At 46.5% G+C, this 21151-nt stretch overlaps 3 protein-coding genes across 8 annotated transcripts; 1 reads left to right on the top strand and 2 right to left on the bottom strand.

Annotated features, from left to right (window-relative positions):
* The first annotated feature begins 392 nt into the window (after positions 1-392).
* rusc2 (RUN and SH3 domain containing 2) lies at positions 393-14590 on the top strand. Of its 6 annotated transcripts, XR_009241095.1 has the most exons (14): positions 394-596; positions 2928-4630; positions 4876-5434; positions 5939-6541; positions 8129-8326; positions 8529-8684; positions 8933-9009; positions 9316-9490; positions 10004-10109; positions 10186-10232; positions 11062-11905; positions 12038-12193; positions 12354-13364; positions 13425-14590. XR_009241095.1 is itself a non-coding variant. In XM_058635542.1 (13 exons), the coding sequence occupies exons 2-12, from the start codon at positions 3080-3082 to the stop codon at positions 12195-12197; spliced, it is 4476 nt and encodes a 1491-aa protein (XP_058491525.1). In that variant the 5' UTR covers positions 393-596; positions 2928-3079; the 3' UTR covers positions 12198-12220; positions 12354-12495. The 6 variants fall into 6 exon arrangements, 5 of the variants coding, with proteins under 5 accessions (XP_058491525.1, XP_058491521.1, XP_058491520.1 ...); XM_058635542.1 differs by lacking the exon at positions 13425-14590 and having other exon boundaries at positions 393-596; positions 12038-12220; positions 12354-12495; XM_058635538.1 differs by having other exon boundaries at positions 8532-8684; positions 12354-14590.
* Positions 14591-14655: 65 nt separating this feature from the next.
* Positions 14656-16219, bottom strand: LOC131463671 (C-C motif chemokine 19-like). Its single transcript, XM_058635543.1, has 4 exons — positions 15797-16219; positions 15116-15239; positions 14943-15039; positions 14656-14853 (listed from the first exon to the last, which is right to left on the bottom strand). The coding sequence occupies exons 1-4, from the start codon at positions 15864-15866 to the stop codon at positions 14785-14787; spliced, it is 360 nt and encodes a 119-aa protein (XP_058491526.1). The 5' UTR covers positions 15867-16219; the 3' UTR covers positions 14656-14784.
* Positions 16220-19323: 3104 nt separating this feature from the next.
* On the bottom strand, positions 19324-20216 carry LOC131463672 (C-C motif chemokine 20-like). Its single transcript, XM_058635544.1, has 4 exons — positions 20084-20216; positions 19871-19985; positions 19667-19796; positions 19324-19494 (listed from the first exon to the last, which is right to left on the bottom strand). Exons 1-3 carry the CDS (start codon positions 20148-20150, stop codon positions 19676-19678), a joined length of 303 nt encoding a protein of 100 aa, XP_058491527.1. The 5' UTR covers positions 20151-20216; the 3' UTR covers positions 19324-19494; positions 19667-19675.
* Positions 20217-21151: the final 935 nt, after the last annotated feature.

Raw genomic sequence — 21151 nt, 5'->3', positions numbered from 1 at the left:
CGGTTCAAGTCCCCACCAGGTCAAAAGGGCTGGGCTACCCCTGAGCAAGGTACCCAACCCCCATTGCTCCCCGGGCGCTACTCCGTGTGGCTGCCTGCTGCTCCTAATTCTAGGATGGGTCAAATGCAGAGAAATCATTTCCGTAAGGGGATTAATAAAGTATAAGATTTATATACATATATATGTTAATATAAAATGTGTGAACATGTCCTCATATTAACATATTTCATAACGGAACAATATTTGATGCTCTGCTCTTTGTAAACGTTTTTAAAGTCAGTTCACGTGAAGAAAACAACGTCACTGCAGTGAACACGTGGTGTTGTTGCCCTCTGGTGGTTGAAGCAGGAACTTGTTAAAGGACTAAAATAAAACACTGTGGTCACGTGAGCGTCAAACAAACGGCAGCTCAGTCAAAGACGACGATCTTTATTTTTCATGATTTATTTTGATTTTATTTCACTGCTGTTGATCTCAAATGTCAATCCCTGACATCAGAATGACGTGTCGCTGTGGCCACGCCCATCATCCTGCGATGCGCAGTCACAGCGTCGTCGTCCTCACCGTCAATGTTTTTGGAGAAGAGGAAACGGTTTGTGAGTATGACTTTAATCTCCTTTCATCTTCTTTCATCTCCTTTCATCTCCTTTCATCTCCTGTCGTTGATCGATCACTGCGATGTTAACGATGTTATAAACGGGAGCAGAGACGGAGAAGAAAACAAACAGGCCGTTGTGATTCACTGACATCATCTTCATCTTTGTCATATTTCACTCACGCTGCTTCCAAACAACACAAACACACACACACACACACACACACACACACACCGAGGCTCGCGCTCATGGTAGCACTGTTGTCATGTTAGCAGTGATGCTAGTTCTCATGTTAGCTCAGCTATTGGCCCTGTGGTGTGGGTGTGTGTGCTAATGCTAATATTCCTCAGTGTGCGTGCGTGCACGTAAGATGTAACACACAACTTGAACAGGATTTTTGAAGATTAAGACCTGGTTTTAGGGTTAGAATTGGGTTTAGGTTAAAGGTTAAGGAATGTACTAGGGTAGGGTTAGGGATGTGCTAAATGACATGTAATGGGTTATGTCTCCGAGTGTCCTCACAAAGAATATGCGCGTGTGTGTTTTGTTCGTCGCTAAGCACAATCATCATCATCTTCTGTTTATTTACACACCAGCCGGTGACAGTGAGTCATTGATCGATTGATCCGCATCAATAACTAATCACCTTATTATTGAAAATCATCAGAAACAATGAGTTCTGCTCATAATCTGTAATCTCAATTAATCTGAGAGAATTGTGAATAAAAACTTAATCATCATATACATTAATAATAAATCAATAATCATCAATAAACATCACATTATCATGATGAAACATCCTGTGGTGACAGGGTGAGGGTGATGGAGATGATGCAGCAGCAGATTATCGATTGAAACACTTCCAGGCTTTTATTGTGAAAGTGGACAGACTGTACTTCCTCTTCGTCAAATTTGTTTTGATAAATACGTCGTTAAAGCCCGGGGAGGACATTTTGGACAAATCTGACTTTAGTCTGACTAAGTGTTTATATGCAGGAGTAATCAGACTATGAAGCACATGATCCAGGTATGTTAGTCTGACTAAGGTGAGCTGGACTTTAGTCTGACGAAGTGTTTATATACAGGAGTAATCAGACTATGAAGCACATGATCCAGGTATGTTAGTCTGACTAAGGTGAGCTGGACTTCAGTCTGACTAAGTGTTTATATGCAGGAGTAATCAGACTATGAAGCACATGATCCAGGTATGTTAGTCTGACTAAGGTGAGCTGGACTTTAGTCTGACTAAGTGTTTATATACAGGAGTAATCAGACTATGAATCACATTATCCAGGTATGTTAGTCTGACTAAGGTGAGCTGGACTTTAGTCTGACTAAGTGTTTATATACAGGAGTAATCAGACTATGAATCACATTATCCAGGTATGTTAGTCTGACTAAGATGAGCTGGACTTTAGTCAACATTAACTTGATACCAGCAGACACTGGTTTATAATAATAATAATAGTTGACTTACTCGGTCATGTCATGATGACCGAGTAAGAACGTTCTTTGTGAACTGAAAACTCAGTGACCTGGTTCACAAGGTCACTTCCTGTCTCCCCTCTGTTTTCTCCATCATTTATGTGTCATTCTTTCTGATGCATTTCTGTGGTAATGTGTGGAATGAGCTGTGATTGGCTGAGCTGCAGATGTGAGACGACTCTGAAAATCTTTGGTTCTTTTGTTGTTTGTGTCCAACAAAAGTGCTTTGATTCAGACACACACACACTTATTCTCTCTCTCTCTCTCTCTCTCACACACACACAGTCTTCTGCAGATGTTTATTCTTCTGCTGATGTTTTGTCTTTTGCAGATGTTTAGTCCTCTGCTGATGTTTTGTCTTCTGAAGATGTTTAGTCTTCTGCAGATGTTTAGTCCTCTGCTGATGTTTTGTCTTCTGAAGATGTTTAGTCTTCTGCAGATGTTTTGTCTTTTGCTGATGTTTCGTCTTCTGCAGATGTTTTGTTTTCTGCAGATGTTTAGTCTTCTGCAGATGTTTTGTCTTTTGCTGATGTTTTGTCTTCAGTTGATGTTTTTTCTGCTGATGTTTAGTCTTCTGCTGATAAGTCTTCTGCTGATGTTTAGTCTTCTGCAGATATTTTGTCTTCTGCAGATGTTTAGTCTTTTGCAGATGTTTAGTCTTCTGCAGATGTTTAGTCTTCTGCAGATGTTTAGTCTAAGCAGATGTTTAGTCTTCTGCAGATGTTTTGTCTTTTGCTGATGTTTTGTCTTCTGCAGATGTTTTGTTTTCTGCAGATGGTTAGTCTTCTGCAGATGTTTTGTCTTTTGCTGATGTTTTGTCTTCTGCTGATGTTTTGTCTTCTGCAGATGTCCCACTCTGACCATGCTGTCCATGTCTCCTCGCCTTCTGTCCTTGTCCCTGGCGGCGCCGCAGCGCTGTGTCCAGTAAACGGAGTGTGAGCGTTGAGATCATCTGCACCTTCACTGCATGGTGCTTTAGCTCCTCCTCCTCCTCCTGGATGATGGACAGCTCTCCCAAACTGTCTGGCGAGACACTGATCGTGCATCACATTCCACTGGTGCACTGTCAGGTGTCGGGCCGGCGGCCGCAGGGCAGCTACGATGCTGTTTCACTGAAGAGGAGCAACCCGTTCAGCCCACCTGAGAACCTGGGCCTGAGCCGCACCACTTCACTTCCAGAGAGAGACGTCCTCCAGAGGGAGGCGCTGTTGTACAGGAGCCTGATCCACACCTCCAGCGGCTCCAGCTCCTCCCACACAGGACGAGAGCGCGGGGACAGAGGAGGTGGCGGCATGATGAGCGATGACTCATCGTTTACTTCAAGCAATTCCGAGGATCAGCTGATCACAGCTCACACGCTACCACGAGCCAAACCGAGAAACGGGAACCCACTGCGCCACAACCCGTTCCTGCTGAATGCCAAGGACGAAGAAGACGACGAGGGGGACGCCGATGACCTCAACAGTTACTTTGAGGACTCCTCCTTTCACCTCCACGGCGACACTAGCCCCGCCCTCTGCAACGGGATCGCTCCTTTCCACCTGCACAACCTGGACTTTGCGTCGGGGCCGTTTGTGTTACACGGTTCGGTGCGGGGAAGCACCCATGAGTCCCTGAGGGGCGGGGCCTCAGATCTCTCCACTCACCTGGAAGACCTGGACATCCTCGGTCTGGACCGTCAGCGTCGCCATGGCAGCAGTGGTTCCAACATGTCCATGGACTGTGGCGAGCAGGACTGGGGCGATGAAGAAGACAATGACGATCACCCGATGAGGTGTGGGCGGAGCAGTAAGACGGGCTCGTACTCGTCGACCTCGTCGATGCAGCACTGCTCCTGCTGTGTGCTGTCGCACAACTTCCCCGAAATCTTCTCTGAACCGTGTCACCCCGGTTACGCCAGCGACTCGTCCTGTAACAGCTCAGACGGCGTCCTCGTCAACTTCAGCGCTATCTACAACAAGATGAACAACGGCGTGCCGGAGAGGCCGCCAGCGTCCACACGCGCTAACCTCAACAGCTCCATGGATCCGGATTACTCCCGCACCGCGCCGACCTCTGACCCTGCAGGAAAACTGCCAGACTCAGGGGGCGGGGCCTTTTATTTGGACCTTCATACCTCGCCGACTGAACCTCCGCGGCCGACACAACAAGCGTCCTGCCCCGGCCACGCCTTCCCTCTGATCCATGAGCCGCACCTGTCCACCTCTTCCACCTGCTCATGCTCAGTGGAGCACCAGGGGGCGCTGGACCTCGACGCCAACTGCAACTCGTACCTTCCTCCGCACTCCGGGTCCTCAGGTGACCTGGCGTCCTGTCTGCAGAGCCAGGCCCGCCTGGTCGTCGCCACCCAGAACTACTACAAGCTGGTGACCTGTGACCTTTCGTCCCAGTCTTCACCAAGCCCCGCCCCCTCATCAGTCAATAGCTGCTCTGATGAACACAGCAGAGGAAGCCCCACACCCACACAGCCCAGCGAGTACTTCCTGTTCAGACAGGAAGCGGGTCAGAGCGACGTGAACTCGGAGGACGAAGGTGGACTGTCGCCACAGGTGAGTGTGACATCACCTGTGACATCACCTGTGACATTACTGTGACATCACTTGTGACATCACCTGTGACATCACCTGTGACATTACTGTGACATTACTGTGACATCACCTGTGGCATAAAGATAAAGTTTAAATTCTGTGTCCCTGTGTGTGTCTGTGTGTGCGTGCGTGCGTGCGTGCGTGTGTGTGTCTGTCTGTCTGTCTGTGTGTCTGTCTGTCTGTCTGTCTGTGTGTGTGTTTTTCAGAAAGAAAAAAACAATGAGGAGGAGGAGGAGGAGGAGATGAAGAATCAAGCAGCAGGAGGTGCTGGAGCTCCTTCTCCAATGATTCAGGGTCAGGTATATGTCAACACCTCCCCCCCTGTGATTGGCCAGAACGTCATTGGAGGAGCCTGTTCAGGAAGTCGTCCACGTTCACGCAGCTACGATCGTAACCTGGACAAATCTCCGTCTCCACGTCTTGGATCTCTGGAGCGAATGTTGAGCTGCCCGGTCCGACTCAGTGAGGGCACCGCCCCGGCCCCGCCTCCTCCCCCCCGGGTCACTTCCTTTGCAGAAATCGCTAGAATTAAAAGACGAAACGGAGGAGCGGGGGGGTCGCCGTCATCAAAGGTGGCCACAGACCTTTCCTCCTCCACCTATTCCGCCCACTCCCACTCCTCTGTGGATTTCTCTCCAATCCTAGAACAGCGTGTGGAGGCCGAAAGGCGGAGCCTCTCACCTGTCACCTTCACCAGGTGTTATAGCCATGGCAGCATGGAGCGCCACCTGGAGGCAGCCAGGGAGAGCCACACCGAGGCTGAAGGTATGTCATCATGTCATATATAACATATAATATATTTATGATATAACATGAAATATAATATATTATAATATATCATAATAAATACGATATATCGTATTTATTATGATATAACGTAAATATAATATGGTCAAACATATGAAATAGTATGAATATTAGCATATTTTACATCCTTAAAACATGAAAATAGTTTTGGTTAGTGGTTAGTTAGCGTTAGGAGGTAAGGAGATAAGGAGAGAGGAGAGGAGATGTTTGTAACCAGCTCAATATTGCCCCCTCTGGTCAAAGACAACCCTGCACCCATCTCCGGTGACATTGTCAGGCTGCAACGACAAACACCTTGTGCAACACTGTTGACACACACACACAGAAGCAGTTTCTACTCCTCGCTGCTGTTTCCTCAGTCTCCAGGTCCAGTCACTGTCTGTCTGTGTGCCTGTACTTGATCAATTGATTGATTGGTCAGAGTATTAAAGTTGTGTTTGTTTGTGTTTGTGTTGGCTCCAGGTGTCTCCACCTCCTCACACTGCCCCCCGGTGGCGGTGGTGCGGTACAGTCGCGACCAGCGTCCCACATCTCTGCCGATTCAGCCGTTCACCTTCCATCACCAGTTCACTTGTAAAGCTGCTCAGTGTAAACCTGCGCTGCCGCCGCTCTCAGCCTTTGTCTCTGGGATGCAGACTCGCGGTGACTCCGCCTCCTCCCCAGGTTCTGGTTCAGATCCAGGTTCTGGAGGTCCTGTCTGTGAGGCTGGAAAAGTTCCGAGGACAGCGGACCCTACTCCCGCTTTAGTTCGCCCCTCGCCTCTCGGAAGCTACTCTCCAGTCCATCTGCAGGGGGCGCCGAGCTCTGGGATGAGCCCTCAGCCACCGTCGCCACCGCATGGCGGCTCCCTGTCGGCGGTTCTCGCCCCCCCCCACACCCCTCTGCAGGCCAAACAGGGGGCGGGGTCAGCACCATTACCACAAACTCCTCCTCCATCTCTGACCATTAAGAGAGGGGCGGTGCCACAGCCGCTGACGACGCTCCACTGTGGAGCCCCGCCCCCTCTGAGTCCACTGAGCTACGCGGAGTCTGGAAAACATGGAGGCGGAGCCAGAACACATAATGGTACGATCTAAAGTGGTCACTATGGAGTAGAGCGCCACCAGTGGTCACAGAGACAGACAGACAGACAGAGAGCGAGACAGACGGAGACAGAGCGAGAGAGAGAGATGATATCTCTGATGACGTCACTGATGACGTCTCTGATGACGTCACTGATGACGTCACTGATGACGTCTCTGATGACGTCACTGATGACGTCTCTGATGACGTCACTGATGACGTCACTGATGACGTCTCTGATGACGTCACTGATGAAGTCTCTGATGACGTCACTGATGACGTCACTGATGACGTCTCTGATGACGTCACTGATGACGTCTCTGATGACGTCACTGATGACGTCACTGATGACGTCTCTGATGACGTCACTGATGACGTCTCTGATGACGTCACTGATGACGTGTGATGACGTCACTGATGACGTCTCTGATGACGTCACTGATGACGTCTCTGATGACGTCTCTGATGACGTCACTGATGACGTGTCTGATGAAGTCTCTGATGACGTCACTGATGACGTCTGATGACGTCACTGATGACGTCTGATGACGTCACTGATGACGTGTCTGATGAAGTCTCTGATGACGTCACTGATGACGTCACTGATGAAGTCTCTGATGACGTCTGATGAAGTCTCTGATGACGTCACTGATGACGTCTGATGACGTCACTGATGACGTCTGATGAAGTCCCTGATGACGTCACTGATGACGTCTCTGATGAAGTCTCTGATGACGTCACTGATGAAGTCTCTGATGACGTCACTGATGACGTCACTGATGACGTCTGATGACGTCACTGATGACGTCTCTGATGACGTCACTGATGACGTCTCTGATGACGTCTCTGATGACGTCTGATGACGTCACTGATGACGTCTCTGATGACGTCACTGATGACGTCTGATGACGTCACTGATGACGTCTCTGATGACGTCACTGATGACGTGTCTGATGACGTCACTGATGACGTGTCTGATGAAGTCTCTGATGACGTCACTGATGACGTCTGATGATGTCACTGATGACGTGTGATGACGTCACTGATGACGTCTGATGACGTCACTGATGACGTCTGATGACGTCACTGATGACGTGTCTGATGAAGTCTCTGATGACGTCACTGATGACGTCACTGATGAAGTCTCTGATGACGTCTGATGAAGTCTCTGATGACGTCACTGATGACGTCACTGATGACGTCTGATGACGTCACTGATGACGTCTGATGAAGTCTCTGATGACGTCACTGATGAAGTCTCTGATGACGTCACTGATGACGTCTGATGACGTCACTGATGACGTCTGATGAAGTCTCTGATGACGTCTCTGATGGCGTCACTGATGACGTCTCTGATGACGTCTCTGATGATGTCTGATGAAGTCTCTGATGACGTCACTGATGACGTCTGATGATGTCACTGATGACATCTCTTTGATCTTCTGCTCTTTGTTCTTATTCGTTCCTTTCTTCTCTCTCTTCATGAACCTTCTCTTCACCTTCCTCCCTTCATCTTTTCCACCTTTTCCTCTCTCATCTGTCTTTAACCCCACCCCTCATCGCGGTCTTAACCCCGCCCCCTCCCCTCAGCGCACCATCTCTCTCCTCAAGCTCTGAAATGGAGGGAGTACCGGCGCCAGAACCCTCTGAGTGTGGAGCGAGTCTGTGGATCCAACTTCCTGTGCGCTAACGCTGAACCACAGCGAGCAGCGGGACCACGCCCCTCAAGACGCAACGTGTTTGATTTCCCCACAGCGCCCTCTAGCTGCAGGCTGGGACAACTTCATGGTGCTGGTGGTTGATTTCAGTGAACGATGTCACCATTACTGTGTTATTATTGAACATTCATAAAGGGGCGGAGTCTTCTTTCTGTAAACTACATCTACGTTTGGTTTGTTTATAAACTTTGAGAAAATGTTGAAAATGTCACATATGGAGGAATTTTTCTCTGTTTGTGTGTGTGTGTGTGTGTGCGCGTGTGCGTGTGCAGCAGGCTCATCAGTGAAGAGCGACTTCCTTCCAGATTATTTCTCTCTCTCTGAAAAACCTCCAGAAGAATTCTGTCTCTCTCCTGACACCTCGTCTTCATCGCTGTCCTCCTCCTCATCACAGTCTTATGTCTCTGTGGACCTGACACAGAAGAGAGGTGAGTGTGTGTGTGTGTGTGTGTTGTCATGACAACAGATACCTCATTTATAAACATTTATGACGAGAACATTTGAACCAATAAATAAATATAAAAGAAACAAATGAGTAACTGTAGCTTTAGCCTTGACTAAAGATCAAAGTTTGAAACCATTGTGTGGATTTAAAGTTGTTTCAATGATTAATGGTGATGTCGTGTCTGTCTGTCTGTCTCACCGTGTCTCACCGTGTCTCACCTCTGTCCCTCAGCTCTGGTGAAAGCTGTGAACAGAGCCGTGGATCTGATCGTGGCTCATTTTAGCACCAGTCGAGACGCAGACGTGAAGGTGAGAGACATTCTCTGATCTCTGCGTCACATGATCACGTGTCACACACACACACACACACACACTGCTGCCTCCATCAATTAGTTCAAATGTCTGATTTTGTCTCTTCAGTGTTTGAAATCCAACGTTCAGATTGACCTCAGTGACACAAAGTTACCACACGAGGCAGCAGAGGAGCAGCTGTGTGTGTGTGTGTGTGTGTGTGTGTGTGTGTGGGAGTGGGAGAGTGAGTGCTTTACAACATGAATCAGGAGACTGTCTTTCTGAATGGACACAGGTTATAAACTCTCTGTGTCTCTGTTTCAGGCCAAGCTGGGGAACAGCTGTGTGAGTCCTAACGTGGGTCACCTGATCCTGAAGTACCTTTGCCCCGCCCTCTGTGACGTGCTGCAGGACGGGCTGAAGGCGTTCGTACTCGATCTGATCATCGGTCAGCGCCGCTGTCGGCCCTGGACACTGGTGGAGACGTCCACTCAGCTAGGTGAGGAAGAGGAGGAGGAAGCTGCTCTTCATCACATCAGAGATCGCGTCTATCTGTCCACTCATGAGCGTTCGTCGCATCTGTCTGTCCACTCACGAGCATCTATCACGTCTGTCTGTCCACTCACAAGCGTCCGTCGCGTCTGTCTGTCTACTCACAAGCGTCTGTCTGTCCACTCACAAGCGTCCATCACGTCTGTCTGTCCACTCATGACCGTCCATCGCGTCTGTCCACTCACGAGCGTCCGTCGCGTCTGTCTGTCTACTCACAAGCGTCTGTCTGTCCACTCACAAGCGTCTGTCTGTCCACTCACAAGCGTCCATCACGTCTGTCTGTCCACTCATGACCGTCCATCGCGTCTGTCCACTCACGAGCGTCCGTCGTGTCTGTCTGTCCACTCACGAGTGTCCATCACGTCTTTCTGTCCACTCACGAGCGTCCATCGCGTCACATGATATAAGCACAACATCTTGTGACGTAACCACGAGGTCATGTGATGTCCTGTCTCCTCAGGTCCGTCCACTCGTGTCCTTCACTCATTGTTCTCTAAGGTGAGTCAGTTCTCGGAGCTCAGCAGCGCCACCATGAGGATGAACGCCTTCATCTTTGGCCTCCTGAAGTGAGTTCTTCTTCTTCTTCAAATGTTTCATCTTCATCTTCAGAAGAATTAAAATTAAAATTTTCTTCTATTTCAGTCTGAAATCTCTGGAGTTCTGGTTCAGTCATCTGCACACACACGAAGGTCTGTGACATCATCATCATCCGTGACATCATCATCTGTGACATCATCATCATCATCTGTGACAGATGATGATGATGATGACAGGATGAGAGGATGATGACAGAATGAGAGGATGATGAGAGAATATTGCAGCAGGGTGAAAGAAAAGAAAAAAACACGATCAACCATCCACTAGGCAGTGGTCGAAGCGATCTGCTGACATACACAACTCAAGCATTTCATGCTCGCAGAGACAAGCATGACTCAGCTAAAATGCTGCCGTCTCACAGACATTAAACAGCATGACTCAGCTAAAATGCCACTGTCTAACAGACATTAAACAGCATGACTCAGCTAAAATGCCGCCGTCTCACAGACGTTAAACAGCATGACTCAGCTAAAATGCCGGCGTCTCACAGACGTTAAACAGCATGACTCAGCTAAAATGCCGGCGTCTCACAGACGTTAAACAGCATGACTCAGCTAAAATGCCGGCGTCTCACAGACGTTAAACACCATGACTCAGCTAAAATGCCGCTGTCTCACAGACATTAAACACCATGACTCAGCTAAAATGCAGCTGTCTCACAGACATTAAACACCACGACTCAGCTAAAATGCAGCTGTCTCACAGACATTAAACACCATGACTCAGCTAAAATGCTGCTGTCTCACAGACATTAGACCGCAGCATTTTCGCAGAGTCATGCTGCGGTCTAAGATGCCATTGTTATCACAGATGCAGTGAATTATGGGATATGTTTTGGTTCAGGGATGACGGGCAGCTGTGATGGCTCCTCCCCTTTAAGTCAGCTGTTAAATCGTCTTTCTTTGTTTCTTTGTCTTTTAGATATAATCGCAGCTCATTATAACCCGTGGGGTTTCCTGCCGCTGTCGCAGGGGCCCTTCCGCCCGGCCTTTCAGGAGCTCCTCCTCCTTCTGCAGCCATTGTCGCTCCTCCCCTTTGACCTGGACCTGCTCTTTGAGCCACACCTTCTCCAGAAGGGGGCGGAGCACATGCGTTGTAAGGAGCAGCTGTGTTCAGCGGGCCAGAGAGTCGACCAATCAGCTCGCTCCACCTTCCAGCTCATGAGAGGATGGAGTGCCACGGTCAGTGAAATGGTCAGAAACACGAGCGGAGAGACGAAGGCGGAGAGGGCGGGGCTTAGACGAGAGGGGACGTGGCCGAGGATGGAGGGAGCGAGGAGCAGGAGGAGGATGGAGGGAGCAGGAAGTGAGGAGACAACAGGTGAGCGGAGAGAGACAGGTGTGGGACAGGAAGAGAGGAGGAGCAGAAAAGAGGGGGAGGAGTCAGAGGAGGGGCGTCAGCGGCGGCAGGCGGGCTGGTGGTATCAGCTGATGCAGTCGTCTCAGGTCTACATCGACAAATCCAACGAGAAGACCAAGTTCATCAAGAAGTCCACGGAGCGACGACGCGGTCAAGCCCCGCCCACCAGAGAAGGAGTGGTGGAGGGGGCGGAGTCACGTCCAGAGGGGGAGGGCTTCAGAAGCAGCAGTGAGGAGTCATGTGGACAGAGAAGGAGACCGTCGTGGATGGGCAGTCCTCCAGAGTCTGTCCTCAGCCCCACAGCTCCACCTGCTGGACCAGAGACCAGCTGTCTGCGCTGGAGCAGGCTGTTTGGATCCAGCCCATGGGAGGGGCCAGGGCTTAGGGGGCGGGGCCAGAAGACAAGGTGAGCTCAGTCAGAGTGTGTGTGCCTGTGTGTACATTATTATCATTGTAATAATATAAGAACAGAAGGGTTCTCAGCAGCAGGGGCAGCGCCTCCCTCAGGTCAGTCATGTTACTGCGTGTTCCTTGTCAGGCCGCCGTCAGGTTGGCTCGCTCTCGATCGCTCCGTGCTCGACCTCGTCGTTCACACCATCGGAGCAGGAAGTGGGAAGAAGGCGGAGCCTCCGACAGCTGTCACTCACATCGTGACATCACCACAACAACCTGAAGCCAAACAACCGTCTCCATGGTAACTGACCTCACACCAGCATGACAAGTAAAACATTCAGTTTATTTTCACCTGATTGATAAATTGATAGATTGAGTGATCGCTCATCTAAACAGCTGGATATATGTTATTGATCAGTGGTCAGTTAATGGACAATCTGCGCCCCCTTGTGTTTCCTTAGTGAAGTGCGAGCTCTGTGTCACCACATAGCGACAGAGCGCGATCAGCTGAGCTTCAACAAGGGCGACGTCCTGCGAGTCATCAGCAGGGCCCATCCTGATTGGCTGCTCTGCTCACTGGGCTCCACCCACGGATTAGTCCCCATTGTATACGTCACCCTGAACAACCTGGAGGACAACCTGGAGGACGCTGCTGTGAAGCTCAGTGGTGATGAAGAGGATGTGTAGAAGAGATGAAGATGAAGAAACACATGACGAGTGAAACAGGAGCTCACGTCTGCATGAACACCAAGAAAAAACAAAGTCTCAACTTCTTCTTCTTTGCTTCCAGCTGAACTGTGACACATGGTTACTTACTGTGTCACTTCCTGTGTGACTTCCTGTGTGGCTGTTGTCCCTGGACTCTGTTCAGCTGATGATTTCCTTTCTTAGATGACGATGGGGATGATGATGACGATGGTGATGATGAGGGTGGCGATGATGATGATGATGATGATGATGTTACGTTGTTTACTTGAGTCTCAGCTCACTGTCGTGTAGTTTAGTAAACAGCGTGATCAAAGAAGAGAGAGAAGAGAAGAGAAACACGTGTTTTCATCCTAAATTACTTTAGAAAACTCTTATGTTTCATGAAGGGGCCCCAGGTGAAGGGGACATGGGGCCCCCACAGTCTTTGAGACGCCCCTGCATGGCCTCCTGCAGTTTTTACACTGGTTCAGAGAAATCAAGACGACGTCTTGTCCTCTGTTTCAGCATGAATCTTAGTACAGAGTTATTCTTAGTTCAGAGGTCAGTGAACGCATCACAGTGTGTGTGTGAGAGTGAGAGTCATTATTCTTAGTTCAGAGGTCAGTGAACGCATCACAGTGTGTGTGTGTGAGTGAGAGTCATTCTTAGTTCAGAGGTCAGTGAACGCATCACAGTGTGTGTGAGTGAGAGTCATTATTCTTAGTTCAGAGGTCAGTGAACGCATCACAGTGTGTGTGTGAGTGAGAGTCATTCTTGGTTCAGAGGTCAGTGAACGCATCACAGTGTGTGTGTGTGTGTGAGTGAGAGTCATTCTTCGTTCAGAGGTCAGTGAACGCATCACAGTGTGTGTGAGTGAGAGTCATTCTTAGTTCAGAGGTCAGTGAACGCATCACAGTGTGTGTGAGTGAGAGTCATTCTTAGTTCAGAGGTCAGTGAAAGCATCACAGTGTGTGTGAGTGACAGTCATTCTTAGTTCAGAGGTCAGTGAACGCATCACAGTGTGTGTGAGTAAGAGTCATTCTTAGTTCAGAGGTCAGTGAACGCATCACTGTGTGTGTGAGTTACAGTCATTCTTAGTTCAGAGGTCAGTGAACGCATCACAGTGTGTGTGAGTAAGAGTCATTCTTAGTTCAGAGGTCAGTGAACGCATCACTGTGTGTGTGAGTAAGAGTCATTCTTAGTTCAGAGGTCAGTGAAAGCATCACAGTGTGTGTGAGTGAGAGTCATTCTTAGTTCAGAGGTCAGTGAACGCATCACAGTGTGTGTGAGTGACAGTCATTCTTAGTTCAGAGGTCAGTGAACGCATCACAGTGTGTGCGTGTGTGTGTTGACGTAGAGTGACCCGCTGACCCTCAGTCCAAACATTAAAACATGAATGATAAATATATTTAATGTACATTTATTAAATAAATGAAAAGTTGTGTAGTTTTTGAAAAACTCATATATACATTAATTTAGCTTCATTTTAAAGTCTTCTTTGCTGCATTAATATACAGTTTTTATGTTGATGATATTTAACAATAATGTAATTATATATTTAAATGGTGTGTAAACAGTAAAACATTATTCATGTGTATTTTCTGTTAGTTTCAGTGAGCAGAAAACGACCTCCTGTCCTCCAGGTGGTGCTGTTGATTAAACGTCCTATTCTGAGTCACATGGTACACAAACAGGAAGTGATCACACAGAGGAAACGAGAGCAGAGGGAGGAGGAGGAGACTCATCCATCCATCCATTATCTGTGGCTTTACACTCCAGAGGTCTCTCTCTCTGTTTTCACTCTGCCTCTCTCTCTCTCTCTCTCTCTCTCTCTCTCTCTCTCTCTCCACACTTTATGATGTGTATGTATGACATAATCAAACTGTGGATGTTCAATTTCAAAGTGCTGACATGATCACACTCAAACAAACTGAGGTGTTGTTTGTCCTCAACACGTCACACTCTTCAGTCACCGTTACCTAATAAACTGACCACTTCTTCAGTCACGTGACTAATGCTTCTCTCTGTTTGATGATTGGTTTTCAAAGTAAAGTGTCATCGACAAAGAAACACAGTTAAAATGCTTTTATTTTGTTAATCTGTTGCAGGGTTACAAGAGTTAGCTTCGCTTGGTTAGCTTCACAGTTTTAACACAAACTCTTTTATTTTGGAAAACAGTTTTTCTGTGATGTGTTTCCTCCAGAATCACAGAAGCTCTTTGACGCTGTTGTTTATTCTTTGTTTACATCTTCTTCTCTCTGACACACCGTGTTTCTGTAAACAAACATATTTACCTCAGTTCCTTCACAATAAAAGCACATTCACACAGTGACCTTCACAATAAAAGCATGTGACGAGCGTACCGTGCATGAGTTGCGTTGATCCACGCGTGCGATCAGCTGTTTGACCCAGGGTTCGTGGGCGGGGACACACAGGTTCCTGCCGCGTCTCGTCACCAGACTGCACAAACATGTGTTGATGAGTGACAGGGTGATGAGTGACAGGGTGAAACAGCTTTGTGTTTAAATGAACTCACATGGTGGCGTCGATGGCGCAGCCCTGCCCACTGAACTGACGACGATGACTCACGATCATGTGACCGGGAATAGTTTTGTTCTTGACGCTGAGGCAACAGTCGACGGGAACCTGAGCCCACGACACTGACACACACACACACACACGCGTGGCTGAGGTCAAAGTTCATGAAGTCACCGTAAAATAAATGTGTGTTAATGTAAAAAATAGTTTCACTGAAACAAGAAAACAAAAGCTTTAAATATAAATAACTTATAATATAGAATAATATATTATTATATAAATAATATAGAATTATACATTATTTATATAATAATATACATTTAAGGTAAATAATGAAAACAGAAAAAGTTTCATGTTAGGATTTAAAGATGTTTTTAATATTTAATATTTTCTTTTTTCAGTTTTAACACAAATGAATGAATTAACATGAATAATGATGACATGAATAGTGATACATGAATAATGATAACATGAATAACGAGGTGGAGTGGCTCAGTGGTTAAGACCGCCTGTGTGCAAAGACTTCATGGTTGCAAGTTCAACTCCACCCCTGGCTGATTGTACTCAATTCCCTTGTAAGTCGCTTTGGATAAAAGTGTCTGCTAAATGACATGTAATGTAATGATAACATGAATAATGATGACATGATGACATGCATAATAATGATGATGATGCTCACGTGTGCAGCAGCTCATGATGAAGATGATGCAGCAGCAGATGAAGACTTTCATGTTCCCACACACACTCATGTTCTTCACTGATGAACTGAGCTCTCTGACTCTGTGTCTCCCTATTTATTGGTTCACTTCTTTCACTTTTAATTTCCTAGGCTCCGCCCCCTCCCCCTCCTCTGCTTTCTTCTTCAGTTTTTATTTCAGGAAGTGAAATAAGAAATGTGTGTGTGTGTGTGTGTGTGTGTGTGTTGAAGTAGAGTGACCCGCTGACCCTCAGTCCAAACATTAAAACATGAATGATATCTTACTCACTGTTTCTGGTCTTGTGTAAAAATACAAAAATATTGGAGTGATGTCTTGTTTGAAATACAGAAGGTTCTGAAGAAGAAGCTTGAACTCAACCCGGTTTCCCTCCTTCTGGGTCTTCCCAGTGATCGTGTTGTTGAAAAATTAATAAATACATATTAAAAAAAACAAAAAAAACATGAATGATAAAAATATCCACATGGTTCTGAGTCTTTCTGATTTCAAACTTACCCCCCCCCCCCACACACACACACACACACACACACACACAACAACAAGGTCAAAGGTCACTTATAAACTGTGCAAATGTAGTAACTCTCACACACACACAATACAGTCACAATACAATCACACACAGATATACAATCACACACACACACACACTTCCTGAAATAAAAACTGAAGAAGAAAGCAGAGTAGGGGGAGGGGGCGGAGCCTAAGAAATGAAAAGTGAAAGAAGTGAATATATTTTATACAGCAGGTGTTTTACAGATCACATGATTATTGAGATATGAAAACATTTGTTTATGTTTAACATTAAAAACATACTTTCTACGCGTTTACAGTTAAAGATTAGCTTTTATCACTAAAATGTTCTGACTTCAGTTTTCTTCTTATGAATGAGTGAATAGGACACTGATGGGATCAGGGGGCGTGTCAAACCCTTCAGGTCCTTCAACTTTTCCTGTAAAAGCCTCCGGGGGAAAATCCAGGAACATAAACAATAAACTCGGGCAAACGTCCAAAAAAACGTTTACAAGAAACAGAGACTGTCAATAAATGCTCCATAAGTTTCACAATGTGTGACTGAACACACGGGAATATTTAATGATGATTAAAACAAAACAGAGCACAGTAAAAACCTCTCACTCTCCCACACACACACACACACACTGCTGCCTCCATCACTGAGTTCAAATGTCTGATTTTGTTTGAAATCCAACGATTGACCTCAGTGACACAGAGTGAGTGTGACAGTGTGACAGAGTGAGTGTGACAGAGTGACAGAGTGAGTGTGACAGTCTGACAGAGTGACAGAGTGAGTGTGACAGTCTGACAGTGTGACAGAGTGAGTGTGACAGTGTGAGTGTGACAGTGTGACAGAGTGACAGAGTGAGTGTGACAGTCTGACAGAGTGACAGAGTGAGTGTGACAGTCTGACAGTGTGACAGAGTGAGTGTGAGAGTGTGACAGAGTGAGTGTGACAGAGTGACAGAGTGAGTGTGACAGTGTGACAGAGTGAGTGTGACAGTGTGACAGTGTGACAGAGTGAGTTTCAGTGTGACAGAGTGAGTGTGACAGTGTGACAGAGTGAGTGTGACAGAGTGACAGAGTGAGTGTGACAGTCTGACAGAGTGAGTGTGACAGTCTGACAGTGTGACAGAGTGAGTGTGACAGTGTGACAGAGTGAGTGTGACAGAGTGATAGTGTGACAGTGAGTGTGACAGTGTGACAGAGTGAGTGTGACAGTGTGACAGAGTGAGCGTGACAGTGTGACAGAGTGAGTGTGACAGAGTGAGTGTGACAGAGTAAGTGTGACAGAGTGAGTGTGATAGTGTGAGTGTGACAGTGTGACAGAGTAAGTGTGACAGTGTGACAGTGTGGGTGTGACAGTGTGACAGAGTGAGTGTGACAGAGTGAGTGTGACAGTGTGACAGCGTGAGTGTGACAGAGTGAGTGTGACAGTGTGACAGCGTGAGTGTGACAGAGTGACAGAGTGAGCGTGACAGTGTGACAGAGTGAGTGTGACAGAGTGAGTGTGACAGAGTAAGTGTGACAGAGTGAGTGTGATAGTGTGAGTGTGACAGTGTGACAGAGTAAGTGTGACAGTGTGACAGTGTGGGTGTGACAGTGTGACAGAGTGAGTGTGACAGAGTGAGTGTGACAGTGTGACAGCGTGAGTGTGACAGAGTGAGTGTGACAGTGTGACAGCGTGAGTGTGACAGAGTGACAGTGTGAGTGTGACAGTGTGACAGAGTGAGCGTGACAGTGTGACAGAGTGAGTGTGACAGAGTGAGTGTGACAGAGTAAGTGTGACAGAGTGAGTGTGATAGTGTGAGTGTGACAGTGTGACAGAGTAAGTGTGACAGTGTGACAGTGTGGGTGTGACAGTGTGACAGAGTGAGTGTGACAGAGTGAGTGTGACAGTGTGACAGCGTGAGTGTGACAGAGTGAGTGTGACAGTGTGACAGCGTGAGTGTGACAGAGTGACAGTGTGAGTGTGACAGAGTGAGTGTGACAGTGTGACAGAGTGAGTGTGACAGAGTGGGTGTTACAGTGTGAGTGTGACAGTGTGACAGAGTGAGTGTGACAGAGTGACAGAGTGAGTGTGACAGTGTGACAGAGTGAGTGTCAGTGTGACAGTGTGACAGAGTGAGTGTCAGTGTGACAGTGTGACAGAGTGAGTGTGACAGTGTGACAGAGTGAGTGTGACAGAGTGACAGTGTGAGTGTGACAGAGTGACAGAGTGAGTGTGACAGAGTGACAGTGTGAGTGTGACAGAGTGACAGAGTGAGTATGACAGTGTGAGTGTGACTCTGGGAGCCACAAGTAAACCTGTATTTAGAGACTGAAGTGATCTGTTAGGGGGATCAAGTAAGACCAGGTCTTTCTGGTATGAAGTGCTTTGATCTGTCGGTGGAGCCAGAGTAGAGAAGCTAACACTGGAGTCATGTGGTGTCTCATTCTACTTCCTGTCAAAACTTTGAATGAACTGAAGGATTTTAACAGACTTGATAATAAGGAGTTACAATAATCTAATCTACATGTAACAAAAGCATGAAGTCGTTTTTCAGCGTCCTTTAACTGTTAACTGTAACCAGTTCACCTGTTAACTATCACCAGTTCACCTGTTAACTGTCACCAGTTCACCAGTGAATCTTTTCTTAAATGAAAGAAAACCTTTTTTCTTTTTCTTTCATTTCATTAAAAAACAAACTTTGTGAAATAAGTAAATACTGAGTGACATGAATCTGTAAATAATCATCTGTCATTCATTCATTCATTCATTCTTTTTAATGCAGTTAAATCTGAATTCACTTTGATGTCAACTCATTGGCTGCCAGCCATTTTCAGAGCAGTCTATAGCAGTCGATGGCGGCCTGTTTTAAGAAAAGTCTTATTTTTTATTTGTGTTTGTTGTGAATTTCATGTGTTCATCAGTTTTTCTGCTTTCATTTTCTAATTTTTTTGTGGATTTTTCACAAAGGACAAGGAGATTCAAACATGTCAAACTTTATTTGAAATAACTTTACAACATTTTACACAAAAGCTCAGTGAAACTTTTTCAGGACCACAGATTATCCACAGATTATCCACAGATTATTATCAAACATTTGTTGATGTTTCCATTCCTCTTTGATTTTCAGTAATGTCCCACAATGCACTGCTCCCACACCTACAAACACAAGAGCAGAGAAACAGAGCTCAGTAAATGCGAGTGAACGTGTGAATGAATGTGAGTGAATGTGTGAATGTGAGTGATCGTGTGAATGTGAGTGAACGTGTGAATGTGAGTGACGTGTGAATGTGAGTGAATGAGTGAGTGTGTGATGAGGTAGTCTCTTCACCTCAGTTCATCAGTTCATCTCCTCTTTCTTCTTCTCCAGATACTTGATGTGAGATTTCACCCACTTTGTTTTCTTCTTTTCTTCTTCAGGATGAACGATGCACACGGTTTTCTCCAACTTTGTGATGAAGCTGAAGACAAAGATGAAGACAATGATTACATACTGACAGATTATGTCATTAAAGTGAGATTAACGCATACTCACACAGTGGCGCTTATGTCACAGCCTTGTCCCGCCTCCTGCAGTGTGTAGCTGTCAATCAGAATCAGAGGGAAGAACTTGTCCGTGGTTTTGAGGCAACAGTCGACCACAACCTCAGCTGAGGAGAACAAACCAACATTCATCACTTCACCTGATTGTGTGAGTGAGTGAGTGAGTGAGTGAGTGTGTGAGTGTGTGTGTGTGTGTGTGTCTCACCTGCTGTGAAGTCAGCACACAGCAGGACAGTCAGCAGGAGCAGAGCTGTGATTCCAGAGGACGTCATGTCTTGTCTTCTCTTGTCTTCTCTTGTCTTCTCTTCTCTTCTCTTCTCTTCTCTTCTCTTCTCTTGTCTCCTGCTGCAGGTACATTTATATAGGGTGAGACTCAGTGAAAGTGAAAGTGTGAAAACTCACTGACTGGAAATGTGAGTTTGTGTCTGAACAGTTGCTTCTTCTTGTTGCTGCCAAATTCTGCTCAAGTTTCCCCGAGGCCACTTTTTATCGTTTTTATCTTGAAGAGGAATTCCTGTCACACATTATGAAACATTCAAAGTGATATAATCTGATATAATCTGATATAATCTGATATAACTATAACTACAAACATATTTATCTTCACATTTACAGTAAGTGTTCATTTTCTGTCATTATCATTCATCTTCATTAGTTTTCATTAAAAAAAACAAAGTCTGCTCCCATAGAACATGTGATGTAAATATGAGTTTACGTTCAACAAGATGGATAAAGGTCTGCCACACCAAAACTCACAGAGAAAACCACTGATTTTAGAACATCAACACGAACATCATCAACGAGAACATCATCAACGAACATCAGCGCAAACATCAACGCAAACATCAACTCGAACATCAACTCAAACATCAGTGCGAACATCAACTCGAACATCAACTCGAACATCAACACGAACATCAGTGCGAACATCGGCGCGAACATCAACTCGAACATCATCAACGCGAACATCAGCACGAACATCAACTCGAACATCAACGTGAACATCAGTGCGAACATCAGCGCGAACATCAACTCGAACATTAACGTGAACATCAGTGCGAACATCAACTCGAACATCAACGTGAACATCAGTGCGAACATCAGCGCGAACATCAACTCGAACATCATCAACGCGAACATCAAAGCAAACATCATCAACGCGAACATCAACGCGAACATCAGCGCGAACGTCATAAACGAGTACATCATCAACTCGAACATCATCAACGCGAACATCATCAACGCGAACATCAACGCGAACGTCAACTCAAAC

This window comes from Solea solea, chromosome 8 (genome assembly GCF_958295425.1).
Source record: "Solea solea chromosome 8, fSolSol10.1, whole genome shotgun sequence".
In the NCBI taxonomy this organism is placed as follows: domain Eukaryota; kingdom Metazoa; phylum Chordata; class Actinopteri; order Pleuronectiformes; family Soleidae; genus Solea; species Solea solea.
Note: the sequence above shows the minus strand (reverse complement) of the source record. Positions and strands in the feature narration are given on the sequence as shown.

Excerpts from the sequence above, each read along its gene's own strand:
- rusc2 (XM_058635537.1), top strand. The coding sequence starts at position 3,080 with ATGATGGACAGCTCTCCCAAACTGTCTGGCGAGACACTGATCGTGCAT. Across the intron at positions 10,110-10,185 it reads TTCATCTTTGGCCTCCTGAA|TCTGAAATCTCTGGAGTTCT; the intron begins GTGAGTTCTTCT and ends CTTCTATTTCAG. Across the intron at positions 10,233-11,061 it reads TCATCTGCACACACACGAAG|ATATAATCGCAGCTCATTAT; the intron begins GTCTGTGACATC and ends TTTGTCTTTTAG.
- LOC131463671 (XM_058635543.1), bottom strand. The coding sequence starts at position 15,866 with ATGAGTGTGTGTGGGAACATGAAAGTCTTCATCTGCTGCTGCATCATC. Across the intron at positions 15,240-15,796 it reads CATCATGAGCTGCTGCACAC|TGTCGTGGGCTCAGGTTCCC; the intron begins GTGAGCATCATC and ends TGTGTGTGTCAG. Across the intron at positions 15,040-15,115 it reads TGCGCCATCGACGCCACCAT|TCTGGTGACGAGACGCGGCA; the intron begins GTGAGTTCATTT and ends ATGTTTGTGCAG.
- LOC131463672 (XM_058635544.1), bottom strand. The coding sequence starts at position 20,150 with ATGACGTCCTCTGGAATCACAGCTCTGCTCCTGCTGACTGTCCTGCTG. Across the intron at positions 19,986-20,083 it reads GTGTGCTGACTTCACAGCAG|CTGAGGTTGTGGTCGACTGT; the intron begins GTGAGACACACA and ends TGTTCTCCTCAG. Across the intron at positions 19,797-19,870 it reads TGTGACATAAGCGCCACTGT|CTTCATCACAAAGTTGGAGA; the intron begins GTGAGTATGCGT and ends CTTTGTCTTCAG.